The sequence below is a fragment of the Cetorhinus maximus genome, chromosome 27, assembly GCF_964194155.1.
Source record: "Cetorhinus maximus chromosome 27, sCetMax3.hap1.1, whole genome shotgun sequence".
Lineage (NCBI taxonomy): Eukaryota > Metazoa > Chordata > Chondrichthyes > Lamniformes > Cetorhinidae > Cetorhinus > Cetorhinus maximus.
In genome coordinates, this window is record NC_135905.1 from 3,450,756 (window position 1) to 3,463,726 (window position 12,971).

The 12,971-nt window shown below is 47.4% G+C and overlaps 1 protein-coding gene across 2 annotated transcripts in view; it reads right to left on the reverse strand.

Annotated features, from left to right (window-relative positions):
- LOC144668700 (fatty acid-binding protein, intestinal-like) overlaps nucleotides 1-12,971 on the reverse strand; it is a 49,559-nt gene that overhangs the window by 12,581 nt on the left and 24,007 nt on the right. For both annotated transcript variants that reach the window (XM_078531026.1, XM_078531027.1), the window contains exon 3: nucleotides 7,674-7,846. In XM_078531026.1, coding sequence (XP_078387152.1) covers nucleotides 7,674-7,846 — 173 coding nt within the window. The remainder of the gene's footprint in view (nucleotides 1-7,673; nucleotides 7,847-12,971) is intronic.

Below are 12,971 nucleotides of genomic sequence, written 5' to 3' on the forward strand. Positions count from 1 at the left end.
CTGAACTTGCCTTTGCAGCTCCAGCAACTGTGACATGACCGAGTCCAGAGGCTCATCATCTGACTCAGACTCAGCAATGTTCTGGCCTCCAGCAGCCCTCTGAGTGCCGGGGACCTGGGAAGTCCCTGCCTCCACCTGCTGTGGATCAGACAGTGCGATGTGCTCACCAGATTGTGATCCCGAGGCTGCTCTAAAGCCAGGTCCCACAGAGGTGTGTGTCTCTGCGCTGGTGGAGGGTGTGGGTGATGCTGTGAGGGGACTTCAAGGAGGTTTTCAGCGGATTCCTCTCCTGAGCTTCCCTCAGGGCTTGATTGAAGGTCCTGGGTCCTGGACTCTGTCGGCTGTTTGGCAGATGTGCCTGTGAAAGCAAAGGGGAGATAATCAGTGCAGGGCAGTGGCCTGTGAAACAGGACACATCACTCACAGCCTGGTTGTCTGATGGATGTTGCACTGCTGGATCCTCACTTGGTTGAGCAGCGCCGACCTCACTGTCAGCACAGGAATGGTCCAGATCCTCGCCGGCCAGCTGGATGGCTCTGTGTTCAAAATCCGTGAAGACCTTGATTTCAAGCATTCCTCCACCAGTCTGCGACCTCTCCCTCTTGTTGTGTGCCAGCTAGTCCTGCATGAATAGAGATGGAGAGAGTGTAAGCAGGATGCCTGCCGGGCCAGATGATAAGTTCGCCTGGCCTGTGTGGGTGGTGAGTGGTCCCATGGACGGGATGAGGACAATGAAGGTGAGTGTGAGACAATGAATGGTGATGTCCCTCAAACTGGCTGCGAGTGAGATGTATGATGAGTTTGTGAGTGTGTGAGTTGAGAGTGATGAGTAGCGTGACTTACCCTGGCAGAACGGAAGAGATCATTCATCCTCATTCAGCACTGGGTGGCTATCCTCTTTTGCAGGGCATTGGTGCCTCTCAAGCCCGATGATTGAGGATGCTGCTCCTCCTGCAGCCAGAGCGGGTTTGGGACAATACAGCATGAGAAGCCACCATTGCGGCTGGTGGGTAAATTAACATTTTACCCACCCGCTACCGCACTTTGTGCAAATCTGGGATGATTCCACCCATTTTGACAACTAAGAAGACAAGGAATAGGCCAGGAGAAGACCATACGGCTACAAGAGACTTATAAAAAGGTAACAAAAGCAGCACCTCTTCTCTCTTCTACACCAAATTCCAACCTGCACCAAATTCCCATGTTAGAACTCATTCCTTGTCATCTCCACTCTGTGTGGTTACAAACCTGTCTGCTTTTATAGAGGGCTGGTGACTCGCACCCAAATTGCAACTGCTAAGTCTGCTTCCTGCTACAGTAATTGACACCAATTCAGGCAACCGCGCTCAATTGATTGTCAGATAACTGCCACTGCCAGGCAGTTTCTGTTCAACTAGGTGTTTTTAACTGGATTGCCAATTTAAAGTCCTAATTTGGAATCTGACTGTTAATCTAAATTATAGCCTGAGAAAACCTGAGAGATATCCCACCCATACCAATTTTCCTAAGATAGCACTCATTCCTTGTTGCACTGAGTCCCCGTCACCTCCACTCTGTGCTGCCCCTCAGTGGGCAGTGTGCCCTAATATTGGTGAGTAACTCCATTCGATGCTACGGTTTAGTCCATGTTACAGGAGTTTTGGCCTGGGGCGCAATTTTAACCCTCCCCTCCCGGCTGAAACTAGGCAGATGAGCATTTAAAATCACCCAGGTCAGTTGCCGGACCTGGATTCGCGGAGAGCTAACCTGGCGTGAGTTTATCTACGTCACTGAGCAGGCAGCAAGTACACATACCCACAGCTGGCAGTCTCCTTTTAACATAAGTGCGATGACTTTATTGGGATCCAATTAAAATGTTTGTTGTCAAACCTGAGCAGGAAGCAATAACTGAGATTCCCAGTCAGTGGGAAAGGAGATGAAGAGGCCCAAAAAAGATTAAAAAAAAAAAAATTCCTTATGAGGCCAGGAGGAGATGGAGTAAAGATCCTCCAGAGTCCCACAGGGAAAGCTAGCGCTCCCCTCAGCCCCTGACACAAACTCATCTCCTCCAATTGTGGGATCCCCGATGTGGAGAAGGGGAGGCAGCATGACAGCTGATCCTGCTCCTCTCTGGGTTGAATGAATTCCTGCCAACTCCCTTCCTGGAATGAGTGGTCCGTCAGCCGGCGGGATTGACATGGTTAAAATACCCCGATCTGCATTTTGCTGCAGCCAATTGAATTTTGAACAGGGCTGCAAAAGCTTGAGCTGCGGGTGACAGAGCGGGAGCGGCGCTGGGGTCACTGTTGTGCATCCACAAGGCAGAGAACTGTGTGGATAGCACATTTAGAGAGGTGAACAGGTTAGAAGATTGCAGCCAGAGAGCGAACGGGTGACCACCAGGCAGCCTAAGAGAACTAAGCAGATAGTGCTGGAGTCTCTGCGTCTTCTTGTGCGCCACCCAGTTTTCCATTTTGGACACTGGTAACGGTGATCGTCCCTCAGAGGAGTGAGGCCAGAGCCAAGTCCATGGCGCCATGGGTGACACAGCCGCACAGGAGGGGAGAAAGAAGAGTGGGAGAACAATAGGGGGTTTGATAGGGAATCAGACAGGCATCTCTGCTTCCATAGATGTGACTCCAGGATGGTTTGTTGCCTCCCTGGTGCCAGGGTCAAGGATGTCACAGAGCGACTGCCGGACATTCTTCTGGGGAGGGTGAACAGCCAGAGGTCGTGGTCCACATTGGGACCAATGACTTAGGTAGGAAGGGGGATGAGGTAACGAAAGCAGATTTTAGGGAGTTAGGAAGGTAATTAAAAAGCAGGACCTCAAGAGCGGTGATCTCAGGATTTCTCGCAGTGCCGTGTGCTGGTGAGCACAGGAACAGGAGCACTGAGCAATTGAACACATAGCTAGAGAAATGGAGCATCAGATTTCTGCAGCCCACCCGTCACATTTAAATCCATAAATCAAGAGTCATTTAGGCTTGTTATCAAGCCTAATTGACCCTGATAATACGCCGCCCACACCATAATGTGTTTGATGTGGGCAACAGGGCAAGAGCAGGAAGCCCAATTTTTTACATGAAATGTTTAAAGGGCAGAGAGGGAGATGGGGGGGGCGGTGTCAGTGTGGTCACTCTTCAGGACTGACCTTTGCTGATTGAGGGGCAGCTCCCCCCTTAGACTAAACCCCCCCTCCCTTCCTACCCACTCCTTCCCTTAAACCCACCCCCACCCCACCACTGCCTCTTTCCCTAACGCACCCACACCTTCTAGGCCTAAGACCCCAGACTTACCTGCCTTAGGCCTTGGGCTTCTCTCTTCAGCAGCAGCCCTGGCAGCTCCAGAGGGTGGGACTTGGGGCAGAAGTCCCACTCTAACCTCAATAGCCCACCCCGCAGCAGCACTTTATCCCTGTGGGGTGGGTTGGCATTGAAGGTTGATGAATCCCGTGGACCAGATGAGTTACATCCCAGAGTGTTGAAGGAGATGGCTAGAAAGATGTTGGATGCATTTGTGGTTATCTTTCAAAATTCTATAGATTGAGGAAAGGTTCCGGCAGACTGGAAAGTAGCAAATGTTTTAAGGAGGGAGGGAGAGAGAAAACTGAGAACTACAGACCTGTTAGTGTGACAACAATGGTAAGGAAAATGTTAGAATCTATAATAAAGGATGTGATAATTGGACACTCAGAAAATAATGAGTCAACATGGATTTATGAAAGGGAAAATCATGCTTGTCAAACCTACAGGAGTTTTTCAGGATGTTTCTTGTAGCATAGATACAGGAGAATGAGTGGATGTGGTGTATTTGGATTTTCAGAAGACTTTCGATAAGGTCCCAGACAGGAGGTTGGTAAACAAAATTAGACCACATGGGATTGGGGGTAATGTACAGGTATGGATTGAGAATTGGTTAACAGGCAGGAAACAATGGGAATAAATGGATCATTCTTGGGATGGCAGGCTGTTAATAGTGGGGTACCATAAGGATCAGTGCTTGGGGAAGTTCAGGGGCAGGTGCGTGTGGGCGCGCCTCTGATCAGTGCCCCCAATTGGGGGTGCACTGCCATTTTATGTGGGAGGGCCAATTAAGGCCCGCCCAATGTGACATCTGTCAGGAAGTGCTATGCGGTCCCTGTGCGGAGGGTGGGGGGTGGTTTCCCAAAGCCAGGAGTGCGCTCTTTTGCACATGTGCACGAAAGAGCACACTCATCTCCCTGAGGCTAAGTGCTGCCTTAGGGAGATCGGCGCCAAACTTAAAAATGTTAAATGTAGAGAAATAAAATTTCCCTGACATGTCCCCTCATGTGACACTGTCACCTGAGTTGGGACTTGTCCATCACTTTTAATTAAACTTTTATTAAATTTTTAAAAACCCTCATGAAACCCCATCCCGCCCGTGGATGAGGTTTTGTGCTTTTTCTGAAGCCCGCCAGGGCTCCCTTAATGTTGGACGGGCAGGTCCTTTAACTAGTTCAATTAGTTTTTAAATGGCGTCATTAGGCCGTTGACAGGTCAGGGGGCAAACAGCTGCACCCTCGCCAACCTGAAAATTGAAATGGGGTGGGGTGACGTCGGGAGTTCCGCCCAATGTCATCCCGTTCATTTTACTCGTCAGCGAGCGGGTCTCAATATCCTGTCCACAATTTATATAAATGATTTGGATGTGCGGATTAAATGTAATATTTCCAAATTTGCTGATGACACAAAACTAGGTGGGAACATGAGTTGTGAGGGGGATGCAAAGAGGTTTCAAGGTGATTTGAACAGGGCAAGTGATTGTGCAAGAATGTGGCAGATGGAATATAATGTGAGTAAGTGTGAAGTTATCTATTTTGGTAGAAAAACAGAAAGACAGAGTATTTCTTAAATGGTGAGGGGTTGGAAAGTGTTGATGTCCAAAGGGATCCGGGTGCCCTTGTTCATGAGTCACTAAAAGTTAAAATGCAGGTACAGCAAGCAATAAGGAAGGCAAATGGTATGTTGGCCTTCACCACCAGGGGATTTGAGTGCAGGAGTAAAGCTGCAACTGTATAGAGCCTTGGTGAGTCTGCACCTGGAGTATTGTGTACAGTTTTGGTTCCCTTATTTAAGGAAGGATGGACTTGCCATAGAGGAAGTGCAATGGAGATTCACCAGATTAATCCCTTGGGATGGTGGGATTGTCTTATGAGGAGAGGTTGAGGAGACAGGCTCTGTATTCTCTAGAGTTTTGAAGAATGAGAGGTAATCTCATTGAAACTAATAAAATTCTTACAGGGCGTGACAGGGTAGATGTGGATAGGATGTTTCCCCTGGCTAGTGAATCTAGAACAAGGGGACCCAGTCTCAGAATAAGGGGCAGGCCATTTAAGAGTGAGGCGGGGAGTAATTTCTTCACTCAGAGGGTGGTGAATCTTTGTAATTCTCTACCCCAGAGGGCTGTGGAGGCTCAGTCATTGACCATGCTCAAGAGAGAATCGATAGATTTCTGGATACTAATGACGCCAAGGGGATAGAGTGGGAAAAATGGCATTGAGGTAGATGATCAGCCCTAATCTGTTTGAATAGCAGAGCAGACTTGAAGGACTGAATAGATTCCTCCAGCTCCTATTTCCTATGTTCCTAAGAATTGACAGCATGGGCAAGGGTGACAGGGAACAATATTAACCCAACTTGCCTGGTGAGAAACTGGTGGAATCAGGAGCCACCCTGGTTTCACACCCTTCCCAATTTTTTTCTCCACTGAAGGGAGTTCAGGGTAATATTGCTCAGGGTGCGAGGGCAGCACTGCACTGCAGCTCATCAAAGTCCACCCGACGAGATGGCCTAAAATTGCCCCTAATCCTCACTGGTTATAAACTGACCCAGAGCTAAAATCAGGGCTCTAGACTCAAAACCCCTACCTACATATATTAGTCGACTTCAGGACAGATTGTGAATCTGTTTACTGCAATGCTTTAAGCAGCTAACTTGTCACATAAATAAATGTGTCTTGTGTTTTCTGTGTTTTGAACAACTCTAGTTTTCAACGAGCAATTGCAGGACAGGGACTGCCCGAGGGTCAGTCCCTGCTCTGTGCTGAGTTAACTAATCTCTGCTGGGCAGCCGCTAGGGTGTTAAAACGGACTCATTAGGTTTGGGAAGGGAAAGGATCAGCCGGGGATCGCTGCTGGAAAGTCTTCATGTGCAGATGTTATGTGAGATCCAAGTTGTACTTGACCGTGCTGCCAAACTCCATACCAACTTCCAACCTGCCAACACTCATGGTGCAAACTCGTAGAATCATAAAATAATAGAATAGAGCAACACTTAAGAGGCCATTCAGCCCATCAAGTCTGTGCTGGCTCTTTTGAAGAGCCGGGGAGGCAGTGGCGTAGTGGTATTGTCACTGGGCTGGTAATCCAGCGACCCAGGGCAACGCTCTGGGGACACGGGTTTTGAGATCATTTTGAGATCAAAAAAAAATCTGGTATGAAAAGTCTGATGATGACCATGAAACCATTGTCGATTGTCATAAAAACCCATCTGGTTCACTAATGTCCTTTAGGGAAGGAAATCTGCCGTCCTTACCCAGTCTAGCCTGCATGTGACTCCAGACCCACAGCAATGTGGTTGACTCTTAAATGCCCTCTGAACAAGGGGCAACTAGGGATGGGCAATAAATGCTGGCCTAGTCAGCGACGCCCACATCCCACAAATAAACTTTTAAAAATCCCGTCAGTTCCACTCCCCCAGTCTTTCCTCTGCATTCTTTTCTGCTTCCAGTATTTATCCAATTCTGTTTTGAAGGCTATGATTGAATCTGTATCCATGCCTCTATCAGGCAGTGCATTAGAAATCCTAACCTTTCATTGCGTAAGAAAGTTTTCCCTCTTGCTGTCTCTGGTTCTCAATCACCTTCAACCTGTGCCCTCTCATTATCGCCCATTCAGCCACTTTACTTCCTTCATGCAAACCCTTCATGATTTTGGACACCTCTATCAAATCCACTCTGTGCTCTAAGGTGAACAATCCCAGATTCTTCAACCTTTCCACATAACTGTAACCCCTCATCCCCGGAACCGCTCCGGTAAATCTCTTCAGCATCCTCTTCAAAACCTGCACATCCTTCCTAAAATGTGGTTTTCAGAACTGGACACATATGACACTTGGAGCTGAGCCAATATTTTATATCGGTTCAGTATAATCCCTTGGCTTTTGTACTCTGCCCCTCTGTCTATAAAGCTCAGGACTCCATATGCTTTATTACCTGTTTTGTCACCTTCAAAGGTTGGTGCACAAAAAAACCCCAGGGCCAGGAATTTACGGCTCCTCCCACAGAACTGAATGGAGATGTAAATGGTTCTCCGCATCCTCCAGGGGAGACTCACCGCGGTGGGGCTGTAAAATCCTGGCCCACGTATCTCTCCTCTTGCAACCCTTGTGACATTGTTCATTTGTATTATCCCTCCTCATTCTTCCTACTGAAATGTATCACCTCCCACTTTTCTGTGCTGAATTTCATTGAGCCTGTGCGCCCCATTCCACCAACCAATCCACACCCACTTGGAGTCTGATGCTGTCTTGCTCAGGACTGATTTGAAGAGCGGACGGGTGAGAAACTGCGAGGCCACTGCCGGTGTCAGTGAAATGCGGGTGACCAATCATTGTCAGCGGAGTGCGAGGGAAGAAACTGGAGAAGTGGGTAATAAATTATTCCTGTAATACCTTCACCTGACTCCCATTAGCAAGAGTATTTTCAAATTCTTCGTTCAAGGACCATTCCGATGTCTTGGTACAAAAGCAACTTTTCTCAACTATAGTGAATTTGTTTCCTTCCTGCTTTATGTCCATTTGCAGGTTGTCCTTCATTGCCATCTTCCTCCCTGTTTCAGGTACACCTGAAAAATGTGAACACAAAACCATGAGTGACAGACAGAGGCTGTTGTTCACAGGAGGCAATCGGACTGTGAATTCAGCACACAGCTGATGATATTCAGTAACACAGGCAATACCTACAGTTGAATTGCGGATGTCGGACCTGCTCAAACAGGAGCTGTTCTCAATACAACAACAACTTGCATTACATAGTGCCTTAACACACTAAAACATTTCTAGCCACTTTCTACGATCATTATGAAGCTAAATATTGTTGTCTTTTTATAAAGATATAAAGGCACAATCACTCATAAGGGACTGGGTGAACACGTTGTGGATTTGTTTATTAAGACAAGGCACATGAGACAGATATACATGGGTAGAAAGCTAGAAGACATGAGCAGCAGAGCTGTGTGTGCTGTGTTCTGCTCACAGTTCAAAGTGAAACCAAGACTGGGTCACATGACATACTTCCCTTCTAATGATGACATGCTGCTATCCCTTTAAGGCATATTGCAACAGATATAACAGTGAGCCACGTAAGGAGATATCAGAACATGTGATCAAAAACTTGGTCAAAGGGGTAGTTTTTAAGGAGCGTCTGAAAGGAGGAACAGGCGGAAAGATTTAGGGAGGGAATTTCAGAGTTTAGGGTCTAGGAAACTGAAAACACAGCCACCAATGCTGGAGGGATTAAAAATCAGGGATGCACAAAAGGCCAGAATTGGAGTAGTGCAGGACCTCAGGGGATAGTAGGACTGGTGGACGTTACATAGATAGGGAGGGGTGAGGCCATTAATGAAGGTCCAGTTCCTTCTCTGTTCAGTAATCCTGACAAAAGACGAGTTTCCACCTGGGTGCTGACATGACCCAATGCTAATTCTCCGCCACTTCCTCTGACACCCTCAACCCTCCCATCAAATCCTCAGCGAATCACCAATTCCCTCAGTTCAATATCGGGAAGACTGGCTTTAATTTCCAACACTGACTTCATGCCCTGATTACATCACACTTTCCGGTTATTCTCTCAGGTTTAACAACAGCTTGCACCTTTAACGAAATAAAACACCCCAAGATGCCTTTGAATCACAAGGTTCTGGGTTTAATTCCCATTCCAGAGCCTGATCACAAAAATCTATGCTGACACTTCAGTGCAGTACTGAGGGAGTGCTGCACTGTAGAAGGTGCTGTCTTCTGGATGAGTCGTTAAACTAAGGCCTCGTTTGCCCACTTGGGTGGATGTGAAGAATCTCGTGGCACTATTTTGAAGAAAAGCAGGGGCATTCCCCCTGGTGTCCTGGCCAATATTTAGCCCTCAATCAACATCACAAAAAGCAGATTGTCCGGTCATTATCGCGTTGCTGTTTGTGGGAGCTTGCTGTGCACAAATTGGCTCTCGTGTTTCCTGCATTCCAACAGTGACTGCACTTCAAAAGCACTTCCTTGGCTGTAAAACGCTTGATACGTCTCATGGTTGTGAAAAGTGCTACAAAAATATGAGTCTTTTTTTAAAGATGTTTCACAGGAACATAACCTCCAAAGTGTAGAGAGAGGTAGAGAAGTGGAGACATCCGGGGGGATTTGCAGAGCTTAGGACTGAGGTAGCTGGAGGCAGAGCACCAATGGTGGGGCACAGGAAGTCAGGGATGTGCAAACTGTCAGGGCTGGAGGAGGAGAAAGTTCTTGGAGGGTTGTAGGGTGGAGGATGATTACAGAGACAGAGAGCATGAGGCCATGGGAGGGGGTTTGAATATGAGGGTGAGAAATTTAAATTTAAGGTGCTGGTGAACTGGAAGCCAATGTAGATCAGCGAACACAAGGTTAATGGATGAACAGGACTTGGTTTGAGTTAGGATACAGGCAGTAGAGCTTTGGATGAACTTAGGTTTACTGGGGGCGGAAAGTAGATGCTGGCCAGGAGAGTATAGTTAAGTCTAGGGGTATCAAGGGCATGAATGAGGCAACAAATAAGCTGAGCCTGAAGCAAAGATGTGCAATGTTATGGAGGTGGAAGTAGGTGGTCTAGGTGATGGAGAGACTTTGGGATTGGAAGCACATCTCAGGGTCTATTGGATGCTAAGGTTGCAAATACTGTGGTTCAGCCTCAGGCAATGGTCAGATGGAATTTTTGGCTAGGGAATGAGCATGTGGGTTTGTGGGGAGTGTGTGGGGGATGGAGGGGGGGAGGTGTGGGGGCTATGGGTGGTCAAAAACAATGGTTTCACCTTTACCAATGTTTCATTGGAGGAATTGTGGATCATCCAATACTGGATGTTGGACAATGGAGGGGTTGAGAGGGGCGGTGTTTAGGCAGATCTGGGTGTTGCCAGTGTACATGTGGAACCTCACATTGTGTTTTTGGATAATATTGCCGAGGGGCAGCATACAGATGAAAAATATGACCCAATCAAGGATAGATCCAGTCACCGTAAACTGATGCAACGTTGTTTGCAGTTTCCATTTCAAGGTTTTTTTTCTGCTGTGACCAGTCATCAAATTGTAAAGCAGAATATTTAATGCAAAGATAACTATAATCAGTGTTTCTGCTCAAGTCCAAATAAGAGATCCAGTCATTGCACTCCCCACCCTCCCCGGAACTCAGTGCTTGGCTCTCTAACCCGGCAGGCCCAATCCTTCCCTCCTTCTGTCTTTCTATGATCGGCGCCATCTTTGGTGCAGGCAGCTGTCTGGGCATCACTGACTTTGATGCCACAGGCACTTTAATTACATGTGCGGAAAAGTGGACCCTCTCCAGTTGTAGTGTCACCCAACTCAGGTTTCGTGTACAGGGATACTCAGGTCCTTCTGAGTACCAATGTCTCCCTGTCTCTCATCACTTAATAAATATTTCACTTTTCTATCCTTCCCACCAAAATGGGACATACCCTCACATTATACTTCATCTGCCATCTTCTTGCCCATCCAGTTAGGCTGTCCATTCCTTTTGCAGTCTCTTTGTGTCCATCTCACAGCTTACTTTTCCACCTACCTTTATATCATAAGCAAAATTAGATCTATTAGACTGGTCCCCTCATCTTAATCATTGATATAGATTGTAAATAGTTAAACCTCAATCACTGAACTGCCAACCTGAAAATGACTTGTTTATTCATCATCTCTGTTTTTTCTGTCCCTTTAACAATCCTCAACCTATGTTTAATATACTACAATAAACCCCATAAGTCCTCAATTTGTGTAACCACATCTTATGTGACGCCTTACTGAATGCCTTTTGAAAATCCAGACACACTAATTATTTCTTTAAATGTTTGCCATTGTTTATCTACCTCCATCACACATTTGAACCTAATTTTCCAATCTACCTCAGTCAACTCACATCTTGTTTCTACATAATTGGCTTTATTTAAATTCAAGACTCTTAACTACATCACTCCCAAGCTCAATATGAAATCTCATAGTATTATGATCACTCTTGCCCAGAAGAGCCTTCACCATAAGATTACCAATTAACTCTGTCTCATTACACTGTACAAGTTCTAAAGTAGCCTGTTCCCTAGTTGATTCCTCAATACATTGTCCTAGAAACTTTCCCAAATGCATTCCATGAACTCACTCCCCAAACAACTTTTGCCAATTTGTTTTTTCCAATCTATATGAAAGTCTCCCATGATCACTACCTTACTCTTGTTACATTCTTCTCTAATTTCTTGATTTATACTCTATACAACATTATGATTATTGTTAGGGAACCTATAAACTACTCCCACTGGTGCCATTTGCTCTTCCTTAGCTCTATCCATACTGATTCTACATCCTGGGTTTTTGGACTAAGAAAGCTGTTTCTCTCTCTGCCTCGATCTCATTTTTATTATCAGACATACCCCACCTCCTGTTATATTATGTAATGGTTTTCGAAATTTAAGTACCCTGGAATATTTAGTTCACGGCGTTTGCAAACCTGGGGGGGGATTTCCTCAGGAGCCTGCAGAGCAGTTGGAGGGGGTGGGGATGAGTGGGGATGGGTGTTAGTTCCGAAAAAATTACAAAACATGCCGTTGGACAGATACACTAACATTTTCCTATCTCCTCCCGTTTTTCCCAAAGGCAGCTTGTGTGTGGGGTCAGTGACTCACCCGACAACAATGGGAAGTCATTTGAAATTGTTAATGATTCAATTATCAGCCAATGGTCAAAGGAATTTTAACAGCATCGTATGGGACCCTCGCAGTATCTGCAAATCATCAACACACAGGAGGCAAGTGCAGAGCTGGATATTGGATCAGAATGAAAATGCAATGCAATCTGAATGTTAAATAGGAGAAAGGACAAGGCGGAGGTCATCTGCAGGCCACTGTCCCAGACCCCGTGCTGCTGGTCACTGTTAGAGCTGCTGGAGGTCACTGTCCCAGACCCCGTGCTGCTGGTCACTGTTAGAGCTGCTGGAGGTCACTGTCCCAGACCCCGTGCTGCTGGTCACTGTTAGAGCTGCTGGAGGTCACTGTCCCAGACCCCGTGCTGCTGGTCACTGTCTGAGCTGCTGGAGGTCACTGTCCCAGACCCCGTGCTGCTGGTCACTGTTAGAGCTGCTGGAGGTTACTGTCCCAGACCCCGTGCTGCTGGTCACTGTCTGAGCTGCTGGAGGTCACTGTCCCAGACCCCGTGCTGCTGGTCACTGTTAGAGCTGCTGGAGGTCACTGTCCCAGACCCCATGCTGCTGGTCACTGTTAGAGCTGCTGGAGGTCACTGTCCCAGACCCCGTGCTGCTGGTCACTGTTAGAGCTGCTGGAGGTCACTGTCCCAGACCCCGTGCTGCTGGTCAGTGTTAGAGCTGCTGGAGGTCACTGTCCCAGACCCCGTGCTGCTGGTCACTGTTAGAGCTGCTGGAGGTCACTGTCCCAGACCCCGTGCTGCTGGTCACTGTTAGAGCTGCTGAGGTCACTGTCCCAGACCCCGTGCTGCTGGTCACTGTTAGAGCTGCTGGAGGTCACTGTCCCAGACCCCGTGCTGCTGGTCACTGTTAGAGCTGCTGGAGGTCACTGTCCCAGACCCCGTTCTGCTGGTCACTGTTAGAGCTGCTGGAGGTCACTGTCCCAGACCCCGTGCTGCTGGTCACTGTTAGAGCTGCTGGTGGTCACTGTCCCAGACCCCATGCTGCTGGTCACTGTTAGAGCTGCTGGAGGTCACTGT